Here is a 19,998-nt window from a genome sequence, read left to right as displayed (position 1 = left end):
TAGAAAAGAATGGCATTATTTACATGATTAAAATAAAAAATGGCAAATCGAACGCGACAAAATTTATCTTTTGACCTTGACCTAAAGTGACCTAGAAATTACACAAGTACTGTTTGGACTTCGTGCAGTGTGTAAAACTGGAACTTGACAGGTTAACAAAATGGCAAACAGAGACAAAGCAACAAACCAACTTCTCAATTTTAAAGAATCACAGACGGTATGCTCTTTATATTTACAAGTAATGTACTGTGATGATATAGGGTCTGCTTTGGAACTGTTGTTAGCAGTGGCAACCCTGTTTTCAGGACATTTACGCTGCACTTTTAGTTTTACATTACATAAAAAAAACCCACAACTTTAAAATTCATTCACTATGCATTTCCTATGTCACAATGTATTAATGGGTAGGTTTTATATGTGCACAATGATTAGAATTATATGTTCTATATTCAAGATATTAGGTGTAGAACTCACCAGTATTCAGAAAGGGGGGGGGGGGGGGGTAGGTGGTGGTAGGAGGGGTCCTGATCCCAAATTAGGCTTATAAACATGGAATCCTGAGGTCCCAATTTTAAAGAAATTTAAATCCCGAAATTCTAAAAATGAATACCCGGATCCTGCCGAAATCCAGAGCTTAAAAACACCCGATTCCAGAGTCCTGATAAAGGTTCTACCCCCTCTTAGGAGATAACTGTATTTGTGGTATCGTAAATTAATCTCTGACGGCATTAATAGGTGATTTAATGGGCCCTAAAATACGTTTTGTAGTGAAGCGTTAGCTGAGCCAGTAAACATGGTAAACAGGTATTTGCAACCATCAAATCTCTAATTGATGCTGTCATAGCTGAAAATACAATATTATTATCTCCATTCTAATGAAACTGACAAAACCATGTCAAATATACATTTGAAATTTGTCTGCGTTTGTGGGTGCTTTTTCATATCATCAATTTGTGAATTAATGTTATGAAAATTTGTGATGTTATTCAGTTATTAGATATCCAATCAAAATGAATGTTAGAAACAATTTTGCATTAGAATTAGTTTTTAAATATGTTCATGATGTTGTTGTAATACAACATGTACATATGATACAATTGTATGCAGGTTTATTTGTCTATGTCTTATACAACGATTGACATGAAGGTCATCAAATGGAACTCTTTCATAAAAAAAACAACAACTAGAGTTTGGTATATGCAATTTTGTTTCAGCCATATTTTCAAATGTTCCGTTTGATCCATGTCATCAAATGTGATGGAACCACTTGAGTGGTCTAATTGTAGCATGCTTACGGCTCTGTGATAATAGAATATTGTTTCCACAGCAAGAGTTAAAAAAGACACAATTATCATGATTAAAATGTCTCAAGCACGGTGTTATGTTTTAATTTAGCCTTCCACATCATTCAGCATTGTTTTTGTTCAGAATTTTGTATTAATAACTACTGTGCCTTAATCATGTTAATTAAGAATAAGCAATCTATGATTTGTAAAATTGTTCTAAAATTCAGTACATTCAAATCATGTTTGTAAAGAGATAAGGCAAAACTGACAGACAAGAGTAACAAATGACTAAAATTTTAATGTTCTTTTTTCCTTTCAGAAACCTGATGTCTTGACAACTGGAACAGGTGCCCCTGTTGGCACCAAAACAGCCACAATGACAGTTGGACCAAGAGGTCCAGTCCTGTTACAAGACTTTGTCTTCACAGATGAAATGGCCCATTTCAACCGAGAAAGAATACCAGAAAGAGTAGTACATGCTAAAGGAGCTGGTACATATATTATAGTATTAATAGGAATCTATGATTCAATGCTATACTCAAACACAATAAACATTATTAATGCTACATGTTTATCTTTCAAACTTATATTCTGCAATTACTAAAATTTAAGCAGTTAGTGCTTTGACATAATCATCACATAACCATTCATGTTCATATGTGTAGAAGGTTTAAATTTGTAACCAATCTTGAAATATTACAATGTACATGATGTAGATTACATTTGCACATGCTGCCATGTTAATAGTTTTAAAGTAAATATATTAACATGATTAATCATACCTGCATCTACATAGCATATTACACAATTTATTACAATTAAATAATTGCTTAAAAAAGTAATTTAACTTGTTAAACATGACTATTGTTAAAACTCCCATTCATATATGTCTTATTGAGAAAAAAAATATTGTACAAAAAAATGTATTAGCATTTCCATGTATGTTGTATATCATTTTTGATCAGAACATGAATTTTTATTTACACTACAGCTCATGTCATTTTCATTTTTCTAAGTGTAATTAACATGCACATATGATTAAGTTATACATATATTTACATGGCTTCTAGATTGGATACTGTGGATTCATTCAAAAGCCAGAAAAATCAAACATCCATGAAAATACAATTTTTTCTCAATCCATGAAAATTGATACCCATTAAAAATAAATAGATTCACAATAAAAAAAATCTTTTTCTCTCATCTTAAGAATTGACCCAATGAGCTCGAGACATGAAGCATAAAGATCTACAATTTAACTGTAAACAGTAACCAGAATTATGACCACATGTTCCAAAATGTCCTCAGTGCTCTTCAACTTTATATTTTATTTAGTCTTTAGACTTTTTTTGATTTGAACTTCACTGATGAATAATTTTACAGGAATGTCATTAATAAGTGTTAGTGAGATCCTTAGTTATAACATATTATGACTTATTTTACAGGAGCATTTGGATACTTTGAGTGCACACATGATATTTCTAAGTACTGCAAGGCAAAGCCATTTGAATTTGTTGGTAAAAAGACACCTCTGGGAGTGAGATTCTCTACAGTTGGTAAGTGGCATTTTTACATTTCTCTAATCCCTTTCTGCACGCATAATATAAAAAAAATAATGAACGCGTGGTTCGTTTGATCTCAGTTCTTCATTGGTTAAAATCTGATTATGACGTTGAATACTCTTCTTTTCCTCTTAATTTCCTATTGTGACGGCATGAAAAAAGGCGACCATGCCTGATGACGTTACATAGAAAGAACACATCTTTTTGCAGATCAGTCGCAAAGAAGCAATAAGTTAGCCTGTGTATTGTTTGAAAATCATTAGAAAAACAGATTCCACCACCAAATCTCGTGTTATACGATATTTATCCACTCTTGACAGTTAAATTTTGAATATTTAAAACGCTCAGCAAGCCTCGCGTTTGAAATTTGAAAATTTAACTGTTTGAGTGAATAAATATCGTATCACACTCTATGCAGTGGTAGAATCTATATGTATTGCACCACATGTTCCTCAATTTTATGATTATTTTTTTTTATTAGTTAGTTCACATAGTGAACACAATTCATGAAGAAAAATAAAGTGTTTTGCTTTATCTTCTAACAGTATTTTTTTTTCTCATTTAGAAATGAGCATAGAGCATGGTGTCAGTGTTCCAGCTAGGTTTTCAAAAGGGCAGGGTGCCAATCCTGAAAAAGGGCATTTAACGCGCGATATGATAATATGAAAAGGGCATATTTTAATAAAAGATGTTAATCAAACATTTGTGTTTATTCGTTGAATCACAGGTTATACAAGAACAACATCTTTAGCCCATATAGAACTCTATCTTTCTACTTTTAAGGCTGAAAAACTTGTCAAGCAGCTTGTCACACAAGTTTTTTTATCATTGCTTGGCACAGTTGAACTTTATATGCAGTATGTTTTGAAAGGAGATCTGTTTCATACTGTTTCTATGGTCTACCACATTTTACCAGTTTCACCTTTCTACCCCTGCTGTGCTTGATGGCAATACAGCACAAAACAGCTGTGCTCAGTAAATTCACAATTTTAGGATATAAAGCAACAGTGAAAAATAGTATCAAAAATAAAGACTACAGAAAAAGATGACCAAGGCACCCTACCAACACTGCTACTAAGACCCTCTTTAACTTTTCCCATAACTCAAAATAAATACCTAAACATATATATTCTTAAGCAAGAAGTATGGAGACACATTTTAGAATATGTAAATGGGTTACTTAATGCTAGGAAAAAAAATCAGATTGAGTTATCTTTCTTTATTCGGGTGTGCTCCTTCTTTGGAGGATTATAAACAGTACGTAAATATGATGTAAATATGATCACAATATGGCGGATGATTTTGTTATTTTCGTATCAAAAATGAAGGCAGTCAATGACAAATACGTCTGAATTTTCTGTTTATTTTACAGAAAACAAGTAAAACAATGTCTTCAACGAGTTTATAATGGTTTTCCAACTTTCTGTCATTACGTTTCTTCCATGAAACTACGGTAAACATCGCAAATTGTGCCCAAGTTGTTGTATGCACATTTCTTCAAAGATAATTGCCGACTGACCGATTCTATTTGAACGAATTAATGTTGATGATCATAATGACCCATCCGATCAACGGATTACCTATAACAACAGATTATGACACCAGTTGTAACCATTGATTAGCTTGGGGTGGTAAACAAAGTCATAATCTTTTCCCCAGGTAAAATTTAGTAATTAGCGTATCATATCAATACGCAAATTAATATGCAATCGATCTTCAAAAAAGGCAGGGCGCCCTGGAAACTGTAAAAAGGGCACAGGGTGCCACTCGGAAAAGGGCGGGCGCCGCGCCCTCTGAAAACGGCCTAGCTGGAACACTGTGGTGTGATAGAATTATTTAAAATCTAATAGGAACATTTAGGATCTTCAAGACATTTTTGAAAGGCAACCATTTAAAATATAAAAAAGAAGATGTGGTATGATTGCCAATGAGACAACTATCCACAAAAGACCAAAATGACACAGACATTAACAACTATAGGTCACTGTACGGCCTTCAACAATGAGCAAAGCCCATACCGCATAGTCAGCTATAATAGGCCCTGCTAAGACAATGTAAAACAATTCAAACTAACGGCCTTATTTATGTAAAAAAATGAACGAAAAACAAATATGTAACACATAAACAAACGACAACCACTGAATTACAGGCTCCTGACTTGGGACAGGCACATACATAAATAATGTGGCGGGTTTAAACATGTTAGCGGGATCCCAACCCTCCCCCTAACCTGGGACAGTGGTTATAACAGTACAACATAAGAACGAACTATAAAAATCAGTTGAAAAAGGCTTAACTCATTAGATGGACAAAAATACAAGTAGACGTGGCCAAAGACTTACAGAGATCTAGATCTTGAAACAACCATTTCACAATATAAAAATAAACATGTAATCTTACTTTTAGAAGGATTTTATTTCATTAACTAGCAACACATACACTTTTGTCCATTTTGATTCCCTGGCTTGTTTGAAATGTAACTGACATTGAAATTTTATTGGGAGTCATGTGCGTTACATGTTCCAACATGGCTCTGGTTGCCAAGCAAAAGAAGCTGTAAATATTTAAAAAAAAAAGAATAAGTTACTTTTTTACATGTAACTATTGAATGATACATTGCTACATGATTTTATACCGAGTTAGCTCCCATATTCAGTTAGGATTTGACTTTATTTTTATTTATCATGTTTTTTTTTGTCTTACTGATTTTTATTTTAAATTATTTTTTAAGAACTGAGAGACAATTTTACATTTGAAGTGATATTTTCTGATTTATTTGAAATAAAATCAATTTCAGATTATTTTAAATCCAGTAAAAATGAAAAATTTAGAACTAGAGTTATCTCCCATTACACACTGTTTTATTTTTAGGAGGAGAAAGTGGTTCTGCTGATTCTGCCAGAGATCCCAGAGGATTTGCTGTAAAGATGTATACAGAAGATGGTAACTGGGATCTAGTGGGGAACAATACACCAATCTTCTTCATTAGAGATCCTATGCTGGTATACAATAGTCATATCAGTTAAACTAATCCATGATTCATGGGCAATAGGTCTAAGAATTTTATAATATGTTAAAAGTATAACTTATGTAATAATACAGCAAATTCCTTTACTTATAAAATAAGGTGATGTGAGGCTTTGGAAGAACAAAGACTTGGAATATAAATAACTACTGGTCAGTGTATGAGAGCGACCTTCCATGCTTTAAATATATATATATAGAAGAGAACCAACAATTGGAATGAATATAATGGATACCGAGAAATTGTTATTACAATTTAGTAAATTGAGTTACAAATTTATTGTGATAAATTAATTTGAAAATATTCTACAGTGTTCTAGTAGTACAATTATGGCAATTTATATTATGGAATTTAAAAGGAAATAGTGATTTTGTCAAAAAATTATATTGTTTCTTATGATACATGTGATGTAAAATCAGTCAGAATTTCTGACAATTTCAGTTTCTTTCTAAACCAATCTTTGCCCTTTTCTATATTGACAAGCTTGTTGAGTTATTGCCTACATTATATTATTTAAAATTTCAGTTTCCAAGCTTCATTCATACACAGAAGAGAAACCCAGAAACTCACCTGAAGGTAAAAGACATATATGGACCATAATTTGGTATTCGGCCTTTGGTTTCTTTTTGTATCCTTTTTTATACGACCGCAAAATTTGAAAAAATTTTCGTCGTATATTGCTATCACGTTGGCGTCGTCGTCGTCGTCCGAATACTTTTTAGGAATTAGGGGCAAAAAAAGGGCCCAAATAAGCATTATTCTTGATTTTCGCACAATAACTTTAGTTTAAGTAAATAGAAATCTATGAAATTTAAACACAAGGTTTATGACCATAAAAGGAAGGTTGGTATTGATTTTGGGAGTTTTGGTCCCAACAGTTTAGGAATAAAGGGCCCTAAGGGTCCAAATTAAACTTTGTTTGATTTCATCAAAAATTGAATAATTGGGGTTCTTTGGTATGCCAAATCTAACTGTGTATGCAGATTCTTAATTTTTGGTCCCGTTTTCAAATTGGTCTACATTAAGGTCCAAAGGGTCCAAAATTAAACTTAGTTTGATTTTAACAAAAATTGAATCCTGGGGGTTGTTTGATATGCTGAATTTAGAAATGTACTTAGATTTTTAATTATTGGCCTAGTTTTCAAGTTGGTCCAAATGGGGGTCCAAAATTAAACTTTGTTCATCAAAAATTTAATAAATGGGTTCTTTGATATGCAAATCTTACTGTGTATGTAGATTCTTAATTTTTGGTCCAGTTTTCAAATGGTCTACATTAAGGTCCAAAGGGTCCAAAATTAAACTAAGTTTGATTTTAACAAAAATTAAATTCTTGGGCTTATTTGATATGCTTTATCTAAATATGTACTTTGATTTTTGATTATGGGCCCAGTTTTCAAGTTGGTCCAAATTAGGATTCCATATCAAGTATTGTGCAATAGCAAGAAATTTTCAATTGCACAGTATTGCACAATAGCAAGAAATAAATAATTGCACAATATTGTGCAATAGCAATTAATTTTCAATTGGAGTTATCTTTCTTTGTATAGAATAGAAGTTGATAATATATGTTTGCCAGACATGACTATGATGTCATTTTCTATTTTTATTTGCCAATAACTTTATGTAAATAACTTCATTGGAAATTTGCCAATATAAAATGTTGCTGATGAAGCTTTTTTTCCTTATCTTATCTAAAATGTTTTTAGATAATGTATGTTGGACATTTGCCAGACATGGACTATGATGTCATTTTCTATTTTTATTTGCCAATAACTTTATGTAAATAACTTCATTGGAAATTTGCCAATATAAAATGTTGCTGATGAAGTTTTTTTTTATTGTTTTATACAATAAACAATGTATATTCACTTTTACCACCAACCAATCTTTACCATTCAGTGATAACAAGCACTTTATTTTACATTTTAATATTTTATGATGTATTTAAAAGAGTAGTTATTGTTGCAAACTCCATTAGAAATTTGAATTGATATCAGTTTTGGAAAAAGGGAAACGGGGATGTGAAAAAAAAGGGGGGGGGGGGGGGGGGGGGGGGGGGGTTTAAATTTTTCTCATTTCAGATTTCATAAATAAAAAGAAAATTTCTTCAAACATTTTTTTGAGAGGATTAATATTCAACAGCATAGTGAATTGCTCAAAGGCAAAAAAAATATTTCAAGTTCATTAGACCACATTCATTCTGTGTCAGAAACCTATGCTGTGTCAACTATTCAATTTTAGATTTAAAAAGTTTGAAGAAGAAATCTTTAATTGATTTGTAAAATCTTGACATTTGTTTTGTGTAAAAAAAACATGTAATGTCAAAAATTTGATCACAATCCAAATTCAGAGCTGTATCACGCTTGAATGTTTTGTCCATACTTGCCCCAACTGTTCAGGGTTCGACCTCTGCGGTCGTATAAAGCTGCGCCCTGCGGAGCACCTGGTTATAAGTTCTAAAACTTTAACTTTTATTCTGTGGGTTGTGTTGGTGTTAGAATAGTATTAATGGAACAATTGAGTTTTTCAAGAAAAAAATAATACATTTTGATTCACCGTTTACGTGACAGGAAACCAATCTTTATTTTCTTTATTTTGCACAATATATTTCAAAAGACATAAATGAACACCATTACTAGTGTTACTTGCTTCATGTTAATATTTAAAATCTATTTTCAATGTTAAATTAAAGTTTTTTTTTAAAACGCGACAGGAAACCATAAGAAACCGAAAGCATTTTTTTAGTTTTATTTTATTGCAAAATCTGCTTAAAATAATCTGAACAGTATACTTTTTCTTAAAATCCATCTTAAATGTAACAGTATTATACAACTCCTAAATATGTGCTTGTTTTGAAAACAATTAGTACAATTTATTTAGAAATTTCCATATTTTCTTCATTGATACAGGATACCATAATCGTTGTATCTTGATGTTTTAGCCAAAAAAATGTATTTATATTTGGTTTTGAAATTCCAGTTATATACAATTTATTCCAAATCATTGGCAATGTAAAATTCTTTAAATCCAGTAAAGAAAAAAACTTTTAACTTGGAATTAAAATCTTTAAAATAGGCACCATGTGATATTTGTGACCTGTACACCATCTACATGGTTTCCACATTTTAACCTACTTTAGTGGGCTAAAATCAATAAAGTACTTCCTTTCAAGTCATGCATGGTAAAAGTTTACTTCTCCTTTGACAAGTTTATTGCGTTTCTGAAAAGTGTTTGCAGAACATGAATAAAAAAAAATAATTAAAAATTGTGACAAAGATACCAACTTTGTACATTCCAAGTGTAACGGTATATTAACATGTATTTTTTATTAAATTATCTTTATTCACCTAAAATATCCAGTAATATTTACTGCTGAAGCAAAATCAATCTAACGATCATCGGCACAATGATAAGAGACGTAATGTCTATTGAATTTTCCAAGAACCCTTTACATCGTTATCAGGAAACGAAGTGTGTTATAACGTCGGTCAAATCTGAAATCGATTTTGTCAAGTCATTTGGCATTTATTTTCACACAAGATCGTATGTAACATTATGCACATAGGAAAAATAATAGACCCCCGTCGCAATCTCTTTGAAAATTGTATTTTCCTTTTTTAAACAAGACGAAACAAGTCTACAGATTATGTTTGCTAACATCCCGTTGGAAACAAAAACAATGTTTAGACCTAGTATTTCATACATCTGGCCGTAAGGGCGTGATCACATGTTAGTCACATGTTTCACTTATGACCGGAAATGATTAGAACTTAACGACAAAAACAATTTTAATAAAAAAAATGATATAACTGGACTTCTGTTTCGTTTGAAATGTAACGCATAAAGATAACGTCATTTTCTAACTTAATTATTACGAAGAACAAAACTAGAATGTAAATCATCTCTGATTTACCTGTTTGAACATCTCGCGAGAGTTCATATTTGCATATTGTTATAAAGAATTCTATTACAACAAAGCAGATTACATCATCTAAAATTTGCGTTACGAAATTGGAAACCAAAGTAACGCTCGTGTTCTTACACCTGCTACAGAAATACTTACAGTTCTCGGCATTTTCTTCTCACTATTCTTATTGGTCGATGTTCTTTATTATTTGAAAGCAAAAGTTACGAATTTGCCGGTGACGATTATCTATAAATCAGTCAGCGTTATGCACTTCGGAAGCGAAAAGTAACGCGAGAAACGACACAAAAATACGGTTGTATAATCTTTAAAATTTGTTAATTTCAATTTTTTTTCTAGGGAAGAGTAGCATACACTTGTATGTTGATAAAAATAAAGGCATCTTTAGATGTAGTTACAACTTTTCTTACAGTAATACACATTTTTATCACTTTTCTATAGTTATAGGAAACGAGCCCAATAGCAAATTATGGTCCATATATACTATACACCAGATCTTAATGGATTATTATAATAAATCAATCTATGTTGTAAACATCTTTTGTACAAAGTATAAGAAATGAACTTGAAAAAAAACATGAGATAGATTGTCAGGAAGCAGGAAAATAGTGAGGAGTATAAAAAAAATCTAATACAGTTTTATTGTGGTTTTTGATGGAACAGCATGACACATTTTGAGGGGTAATTTCCACAACTTTTCAACCAGAATAACAACAGATAAAATTTCTGACCATCTCTAAATTTAATTAGTAGGACTCAGTGTTCTCCCCAGGCCGTTTTAGCGTCGCGGTACCGCGACGCTATATGTTTTTACCGTGATGCTATAATAATTCCCGCGACGCTATAATTATTCCCGCGACGCTATAATTATTTTGAAGATGCTATTTTACTTGTCCTCAATTTTGAAATTTCTTCTATTAACGATTATGATCATAAACATTATATCACCTTTAATTGTAATCCCTTATAGTCGGACACTACAGGCAATTAAGAGATTAAAAATAGCTAGGTGTTAATTGCCCTTAGGGTGATAACTGTTTGGATGCGAATATCCCAAGCTGACACTTATGACATGACTAATACCACGGCACGTGTCTGCAATCACCAATTTCGACATGGAAAAATGCAATCACAAAACAATTCGAAATCTACATTTTGTATTACGAAATTTGCAAAGATTGGAACGATTTTAATTTTTTAATAAAAGGTCGTTTATTTGTGCTCTCCAAAAATTACTTTCTTTCTCTTCCGAGAGCGAGAATTTTGGTTTAGAGCCAAAATAAGTTTAATACTTCTTTCAAAAGTTATCATAATTGGCTGAAGTTTATGTTTAATCTATTTAATGCATTAAAAGCGTCTTATTCATTCACAATCTCTTGTCAAACAATGTTTATTCTTGGACTCATTTTCGTAAATTTTTCCACGGCCGCCATTGCACATTTTCGGGAAAACCACGGATCGGAACCGGACCAGATATGACAAAAATCCGCATTTTCACGATAATGACAACAGATCGAAAAAATATACCAAGAGAGAAAACTACGCATTAACAGACTTAGTATTTGTTAGATAACTTTGTTAAAAATACAGATCATTTTGATGTAAAGATAAGAATCAACTGGGACTAATTGATTGAGTGCCATGAAACAATGAATTTCATAAACAAAACAAAAAAAGTTTTTAAATTGATTTTTTTTTGCTACTTTTGCTACTTTATCTTTACTTAATATAATATAAAAAATAGTTAATTTTGTGTACTAGATATTTAGTTTTGTAATTCTGTAACTATTAATGAATAAAGAAAACATAAACTGAAACAACTGTTTTTGTGGTTATAGTTTAATTGTATTCTCAGTTATGAATATATAACAATATAAACTAAAACATATAAAGGAAAAAGACCATCGACGCGACGCGACAAATGACATTAAAAAAAATACAGTTTTTTTTTTACGCAAAATGTGATGCTATCCAAAATTTCTGGGGAGAACACTGGGACTGATAGCAATTTCAATTATAATATGATATGAAAAATGCTATTAATACATTTGAATACTCACTAATGTCCGTCTTAGATTTTACAGTTGAAAATATCAATTGATATGAAATATAATTACCAACAAAATCAATGAAAACTGGTATCTGACAAATAACTATGAAAACAAAGTAGCATACTTCCTACATGTCAATCACTTTACTGGATAGACTTTCATTGGGAATTATTGCAACAAACCAGGCTAGATAAGGCATGACATGATTCAGAAGGGAAAAGATTACAAAAGAAAAGGTTAATTGTTTCATGATTTTTTGTTAATTTTATTTTATCTTTTTTTTAAGGATCCAGACATGTTCTGGGATTTCATTACACTTCGACCAGAGACAACCCACCAAGTGTCCTTCCTGTTCTCTGACCGTGGAACCCCTGATGGATACAGACGTATGAATGGTTATGGTAGTCACACATTTAAGACGGTCAACAAGGATGGACAGGCATACTACTGCAAATTCCACTTCAAGGTAAAGTTGATTCCATGATTATTGATTCGTCCTATGACAAATTTATTTGCCTTTTCCAGACAGTATTTGTAAGAGTTAGATGCTATAGTCAGTAGACCTGCCTATTTTCATGATTTCTTTTCCAGACAGTGTTTGTAAGAGTTAGATGCTATAGTCAGTAGACCTGCCTATTTTCGTGATTTCTTTTCCAGACAGTGTTTGTAAGAGTTAGATGCTATAGTCAGTAGACCTGCCTATTTTCGTGATTTCTTTTCGAGACAGTGTTTGTAAGAGTTAGATGCTATAGTCAGTAGACCTGCCTATTTTCATGATTTCTTTTCCAGACAGTGTTTGTAAGAGTTAGATGCTATAGTCAGTAGACCTGCCTATTTTCGTGATTTCTTTTCGAGACAGTGTTTGTAAGAGTTAGATGCTATAGTCAGTAGACCTGCCTATTTTCGTAATTTCTTTTCCCCCTCAAGAGGTGTTGACTTGACTCTTGTCATACTCAATATTTTATATTAGAACATTTAGAAATAAAGTAATGCATTGGATAAACAGATTTAAAAAATGTTGAATTGAAGTACATTTTTGTGGAGACTGTGACATAGCAATCCTAGATTCCGTCAGTGGTGTCAATATTAGGTTCAGTCTGTGGTTAAAGTTTTGTTAAGGCATCAATAACTTTGTCAAATTTTCATGGAATTTTATTAAAGGAGAAGGGTTCACGAAGGGTTCAAATTGGCCCTAACTTTTGGATGTTTTTTTTTAAATCGAAACCAAAAATTTACTTTTACATAAGAGTTCTTGTGATATTACTATTTCTCTAATTCACTGTCTATTTATCCCTTTCTTCACCCATTGTATAAAAAAATTTAACCAATGTGTGGTTCGTTTGATCTCAGTTCATCATTGGTTAAAATCCGATTATGACGTGGAATTTTCTTGCTTTCCTCTGAATTACATATTGTGACAGCATGAAAAAAGGCGACCATGCCTGATGACGTCACATAGAAAGAACAAATCTTTTTGCAGATCAGTCCCAAAGAAGGAATAAGTTTGCCTGTGTATTGTTTGAAAATCATTAGAGAAACAGATTCCACCACCAAATCTCGTGTAATACGATAATTATCCACTCACGACAGTTAAATTTTAAATATTTAAAATGCTTGGCGAGCCTCACGTTTATAATTTGAAAATTTAACTGTCTCAAGTGGATAAATATGGTATTACACTCGATGCAGTGGTAGAATCTATATGTATATTAAGACCCAAAAAATTTTTTTGTGACCTTCCTTGAAAATTTATGAAGCTATGACCGCTTTGATAAACATTATTTGTATTTTAGGGTCAATTTTGGTAAAAATTTTCCATAATTGTAATCATTTTTGGCATAGATAACCTTGGCAGCTTACCATATAAAAGTGTTTATATTGATGAATTCCATATCAAATGGAATCTTTTGGTTACAAAACATTATGGATCATAGGTGGCGGCCATACTTTTCCTAAAGCTTTTAGGTCTGAAAATTCACCAAAATCATCATATTTTGACAAAATGTCCAAAATGGGCTTACTTTGTATAATACTCTGTACTTTAATTACAGAACTGATTTATTTAGCATTGATCCCTTACAAATGTTTTACTACAATCACCATGGTCATAGAAATGTTTATCCTTTCCTTTCAGACTGACCAAGGTATAAAATGTCTGAGTGCTGAGCAAGCAGACAAGCTGTCTTCAACTGATCCAGATTATGCCATCCGTGATTTATACAACGCCATCTCTGAAGGAAATTTTCCTTCATGGTCAGTGAACGTCCAGATTATGACATTTGAAGAGGCTGAAAATTTCAGATATAATCCTTTTGATCTTACCAAGGTACTTGCATTTGCATAAATATTCAGATAAGGGCTGTTCCAACAATAAATGGGGGGAGGGGGGAAGGAAGGCACTTTTTAGTTGACCCCACCATGCATACATTTTAAATTGGATATTTCATTTAAATGTTTAAGCAATCTTTCTTAAATAACCACCGACCATCAATTTTTAATAAAAGTGCCGTCCTTCCCCCCCCCCCCCCCCCCCCCCCCCATACAATTAATTGTGGAAAAGCCCTAAGCTATTAATCTAACATTTGTAACAATTTTTCACACTTTATCAAAAAGTTACTTGCCTTTTGTCACCATATTTAAGATCTATGTGCACAAATTCCATGTGTCTGTTAAACTTTACAGCATCTTTGTAGTCTTTATCTTATTTGAAATATAATTATTAATGTTGACAGATTTGGCCTCAAGGAGAGTTTCCATTGATCCCTGTGGGTAGAATGGTTTTAAACAGGAATCCAAAGAACTACTTTGCTGAAGTAGAACAGATAGCCTTCTCTCCAGTTCATATGATTCCAGGAATAGAAGCCAGTCCAGATAAAATGTTACAGGTAATAACCCCAGGTAGATAATCTACCCTAAACTAGACAAAGGTTAAAGCAAAACAGGTAAAAAGTCCTATTCACCATTACCATAAATGTACCTCATATATAAGAGGGTCAAGGCACCCTGAACATCACTAAATCCACCTATATACAAGCCATTCAAGATAAAATGTTACAGCTTATTTCTTAAGTTAGCTTACTAGTGCATTAAATAAAATAAACAATATGAAATCCTAAGGTAACTGACTTCTGTGAAATATATAATATAATACCTCAGGTAACTTGCCTTGGGTAACTAAATTTTTGTATATATATTTATTTTTTTTTGGCAAAAAAAAAAGATTTATGATTTGTAGAGCTGTAGGAACACATATTTGAATTGAAATATAGTGTCAGTTGTTTATATGTAGCGTGCTTGAAATATTATTTATTAATCTTACATTTCTATCTGTTGAGCAGCAGGCAAAATAATAGTTGAATTCAACCATTCTGCATTAAATTTAGGAGAAATATACCCAAGAATAATGTCCTTAAAGTTCCTTTAAGACATAATATTTGAGGTAAATACCTGTGGCAACTCATGATTAATAGCTGGATTTTTAAATGTTCATTGACCACCGATAGTTACCTCGGATACAAATTTTGTTTCATCTCAGTTTATAGCCTGTGACAGACTCAGTATATGTACATAGTCATCTATTGTTTTCTTTGTTTCAGGGAAGATTATTCTCCTACTCAGACACGCACAGACACAGACTTGGTAGCAACTACCTCCAGATACCAGTAAATTGTCCTTTTAATGCCAGAGTTAAAAATTATCAGAGAGATGGTCCACAATGTGTTGATGAAAACCAAGGTAACAATCTTGGACCTTCTAATTGCCTGAAACAACAGGCTCAAGCTGTTCAGTTAATGACAGTTATGAAAAACTATTGAAGGAGACAGTGGTTACTAAAGAAATTTCAAAACCTTTTAAGAAGCGCTAATTCAAGTCCTAAAATAATACTGTAAATTCAGAAATTATTGCAATGTTTTAATTATTGCGAAAAATGGGACAGGGTTATAATCACAATAACTTAAACTCTCATTTTGATTTTTTTTAATATGAATTAAACAGGATTTTTCTCAAATGGCAAATTTACAATGGTTGACTATGTTTAATGTCTGCTGAAAAACATTAAACCAACTGATTTATAGAATGATTGCTTTCCTGTTTATAAGTCATTACTGATTTCAGCCATATTTTCATACTCTGCTGTTAATACAGAATTTGCCTTAGATATAGGAAGATGTGGTATGAGTGCCAATGAGACAACTCTCTATCCAAGTAACAATTTTCAAAATTTAACCATTATAGGTCAAGGTACAGCCTTCAGCACAGAGCTTTGGCTCACACAGAACAGCAAGCTATAAAGGGCCCCATAAATTACTAGTGTAAAACCATTCAAATGGAAAAATGAATGGGAAAAACAATGGTCTAATCTATATAAAAACGAGAAACAAGAAACACTTATGAACCACATAAACAGATAATAACCACTGAACATCATATTCCTGACTTAGGACAGGTGCAAACAATTGCAGCAGGAATAAACGTTTTAATGGTACCAAACCTTCTCCCTTTTCTGAAACAATAGTTTAACGTCACAACATAGAAAGACTCGCTATAAAATATCAATTGGAAGATTTAACTAAATCAAAAAACGGAAGTAACACAAATTAACACTCAATAAACGAAAAAGATTGATCTGTGATACCATGGAAATGCATAGTTAATTTGCCATATTTATTTTGTTTATTATATGAAAATAATTTTCCTCAGTTTTATTGGGAGAGGTGGCCCTGCTATTGTATAAATAGATAAAATCTTATAAAGTTTAAATTATTTACTTCCATAGCTGGAGCACCAAACTACTTCCCCAACAGTTTTACTGGACCACAGGACAATCCTCAGTACTTAGAGTCTAAATTCAGCCTTAGTGGTGATGTCAAACGTTATAACACAGCTGATGATGACAACTATTCACAAGTTGGTGTATTCTGGAGAAAGGTAGGTATCCATGGTGATGTTTTTATTGGACATATGGATTTGGTTGTTCATTGTTTTAATGTTGCTTTATTTTAGTGAAGAACAGATCACAAAAATTTTCATTAAATGAAATTTTAAAGCACTAAAGTTAACTTAGAATCAGAATAATTTTTACCTCATGTTCAGTAGCAAAATCTATTCATAGACCAAAGGTCCAAGTTGTGAACAATTACAAGTGACCTGGCATCATTTAACAAGGAGCTAACCCACACCATATATATCATGTATTAATCTGCAAATGTGAAACATTTAAAAAGAGAAAAGTATATGCTACAACAATGCAATGAACCACAACCAAGTATCACAAGACATCAACCCCTGGATTTCAAGGTATCTGGTTTGGCATCATTCTATTTTATGTAATCAAATTCTTTAAAAAGATAGGTCAAAACAACTGTTCCTATGAATGCACTCATAGTAATGTTCACAAAATTGAAGTATTATTGCAATAATACCAATAAATATTTGAGAAGACATAACCAAATACTGTTTCATGAACAATTAGCTATTTAATTCCTGATGTCTTTCAAGCATAGATTTTCCTTGGGTGTGGATCATTATAAAATGGCTGACAGAGGTTAATTTCTTAATCAAAGGAAGCTACTTACAAGTTTGTGTCTTCAGAATCAGAATTCTGAATATACGCATAGTATCTGCTGCTGTTATGGATGCACTAAATAGTTACTGTTGGACTTAATTCACAGATTATTACTGCTGAAATTAATGCTCAGAATATTTACTGTTGAACATTAATAATGCTCAGAATATTTGCTGTCGAACTTAAAGCAGCCATTGATAAATATATTGTGAAATAAGGTTGCTATAAACAAGATTGTGTTAGCTAAATTTTTAAGTGGTTGGGTCTTTTTGTTTATTTTTTAAGGTACTGAACCCAGCAGAAAGACAAAGACTGGCAGAAAATATTGCTGGCCATGTTTGTAATGCATCAGAATTTCTACAGAAACGAGTAATCAACAACTTTGGACAGGCTGATCCAGAATACGGACAAATGATTAAACAATTATTGGATAAAATTAATGCTAAAAAGAGGGCAACACAGGTTAGTGATCTAAGAATGGACATATGGCACAGTTCTTTATTGAATCTGTCAAAAACATACATAAAGAGTTTTTCAATTATGTGTTTATCAAACAATAACTTTGCACTTTTTTATGTATCACTGAACTGACTTTAATATTAAGGTACCATCTTATGATGATGAATGAGTGGATTTTTGACTGAGCATTTTTTTGTCAGTCACATGTTTGCCCATACTTATAATAATTCTATATGTTGAATGAATTCAATACTTTCTTTACACATATTTCCAGTACAAATGAACAGAATAACAGCCTTACAGCTATTAATTTTAATCATAGTAATAAATAAATAATAAACAATAATAATAATAAATCTATATTTATTTTCAGGCTGGAGTACCTGCCAATTTATAGATTTTATAAAGACTGGTTAAAAGTATTAATGAACTTTGTTGTGATGGATCAAAACAATCGTAATTGTAGATAATAAATTATCATGCTGGGAATATTTCCTGAAAGCTAATATTTTAAGTATTTAGATTATGCCTTTTAAATTACTGAGATATTATTTGTTCTTGTGCAAAAAGAAAATCAAAATCAGACAAACTGAAAGTAGGTTTATATTGTATTCATAGAGAATATAGATATAGGCTGACTGGTTTGTAATAATTTGTTGATCAATACAATTGTTTCATTTATAAAGCTGCTTTGAAACAGTATTAATTGTATAAAACAAATTGGCAGATTTTGTAAAAATATTGTATGTATTAATGATAACTGTTTTGAAATCCCTGTATTGATTGAGAGTTTTTTTTTTAAATTTCTTAATCTAAGTTTCTATTGTAAACTGTCTGTAAAATGATAGTTTTTTTAATATGAAGTTTTCCTTGTATTTTACCCACACAATTTTGGGAAATTTCGTTTATAATATATTTTAATTTTTTTTTACCATTATTTATAAAATTAAGTCAGTTTCGGAAACATGTTATAATTTTTTTAATTAAGATTAAAAAAAAATAATTATTTCTTATAGAAGCTCTTGTCTTTGAAAATGAAAATGGAAGTTGGCTTGATATAAAGAAAGAAACCATATTGGTTATGCAATTTGTCATCTATGAATTATTTAAATTCAGTAAATGTAAAAATGTTTTCCAACTATTATTTTATTTCTTTAGTTACCTACAGTAAATTAATTTTTTAAGTTTTTGATAAAAATTGATTTTGTGAGTGTTATGTAATTGTTAAATGTGATAATAATTTATGCATACTTGTTAATGAAGTTAGTTATTGTATAATTCATAAATGTACATGGAGATGTAATAAACAGAAATAAATAAATATTTCGTGGTTTAGTAATTCAGAATGGAAACTATCATTATTCCAGGTGTTCTCCCATCCAGCAGTAAAAGCTCAATTCGCCGTTTCAGAATCTAATGCATTCGGATAATATTTTCAAAAGTGTACACCAAAACGTCGTGATTGGTTAAAAACGTCCTAAACAATGGAAATTCAACCAATGAAGTGACGTTATTTTCATTTTGGGGTACAAACAATGAAATTACCCATAGTCCTTTAGATTCTGAAACGGCCAATTGGCTGTGTTGGATGTATAAATAATCAGCCACAGACGGTCATATAAAATGAAAATAGCATGTTATAAATTCTATAGGTCGGAAGAGCTTTTTGTAAAAGGAACATATTACTCTGAGGAATGTTAAAAAAAGAAAGTCCTTTATCAAAAGGCAGCCCTCCCAATTTCTAGCTCTTCATGCTTATCAACCTACCATTCGGAACCCTCTTTTTATTGGTATGATTTTGTTCTGGTTCTTTAATTTGCATTTAATATCAACCTATGGATGTTTAGCAAGAAATTGTTAGATAATTATTGCTACAGATAAGTAACAAATGAAAAAAAAAGATATGTAATAAATTGTATGTGTGTCTGAAATCACTTTTTCTGTATTTGCTTACCATTATAATATCTGCCTCTGAGTATATTTAACAGCAAGTGGGGCACATGACACTGAGACAGCAACCTAGCAAACAAACAAATAATACATAGAAATTATTGCATTATTTTTATAAAAGCAATAATGCCACTGAGTTAGTATTTTGATAATAAAATTTTGCATTCGGAGATT

The 19,998-nt window shown here is 31.6% G+C and overlaps 1 protein-coding gene across 2 annotated transcripts; it reads left to right on the top strand.

Annotated features, from left to right (window-relative positions):
* Window positions 1–58: 58 nt before the first annotated feature.
* On the top strand, window positions 59–19,195 carry LOC139492051 (catalase-like). Of its 2 annotated transcripts, none has more exons than XM_071280158.1 (12): window positions 59–217; window positions 1,606–1,777; window positions 2,732–2,842; window positions 5,720–5,850; window positions 6,399–6,449; window positions 12,136–12,315; window positions 13,984–14,175; window positions 14,582–14,734; window positions 15,446–15,584; window positions 16,627–16,778; window positions 17,701–17,877; window positions 18,248–19,195. In XM_071280158.1, the coding sequence occupies exons 1-12, from the start codon at window positions 161–163 to the stop codon at window positions 18,269–18,271; spliced, it is 1,539 nt and encodes a 512-aa protein (XP_071136259.1). In that variant the 5' UTR covers window positions 59–160; the 3' UTR covers window positions 18,272–19,195. The 2 variants fall into 2 exon arrangements, with proteins under 2 accessions (XP_071136259.1, XP_071136260.1); XM_071280159.1 differs by having other exon boundaries at window positions 95–276; window positions 1,514–1,777.
* The last annotated feature ends 803 nt before the right edge of the window (window positions 19,196–19,998 follow it).

The sequence above is a fragment of the Mytilus edulis genome, chromosome 10 (genome assembly GCF_963676685.1).
Source record: "Mytilus edulis chromosome 10, xbMytEdul2.2, whole genome shotgun sequence".
Classification (NCBI taxonomy): domain Eukaryota; kingdom Metazoa; phylum Mollusca; class Bivalvia; order Mytilida; family Mytilidae; genus Mytilus; species Mytilus edulis.
This window is presented reverse-complemented; position numbering and strand designations above follow the sequence as displayed.

What these genes read in the sequence shown, in the direction of transcription:
- LOC139492051 (XM_071280158.1), top strand. Translation starts at nt 161, where the DNA reads ATGGCAAACAGAGACAAAGCAACAAACCAACTTCTCAATTTTAAAGAA. An exon ending in TCATTAGAGATCCTATGCTG is followed by an intron (nt 5,851 to 6,398) that starts GTATACAATAGT and finishes TTAAAATTTCAG; the next exon opens with TTTCCAAGCTTCATTCATAC. An exon ending in ATCCTTTTGATCTTACCAAG is followed by an intron (nt 14,176 to 14,581) that starts GTACTTGCATTT and finishes TAATGTTGACAG; the next exon opens with ATTTGGCCTCAAGGAGAGTT.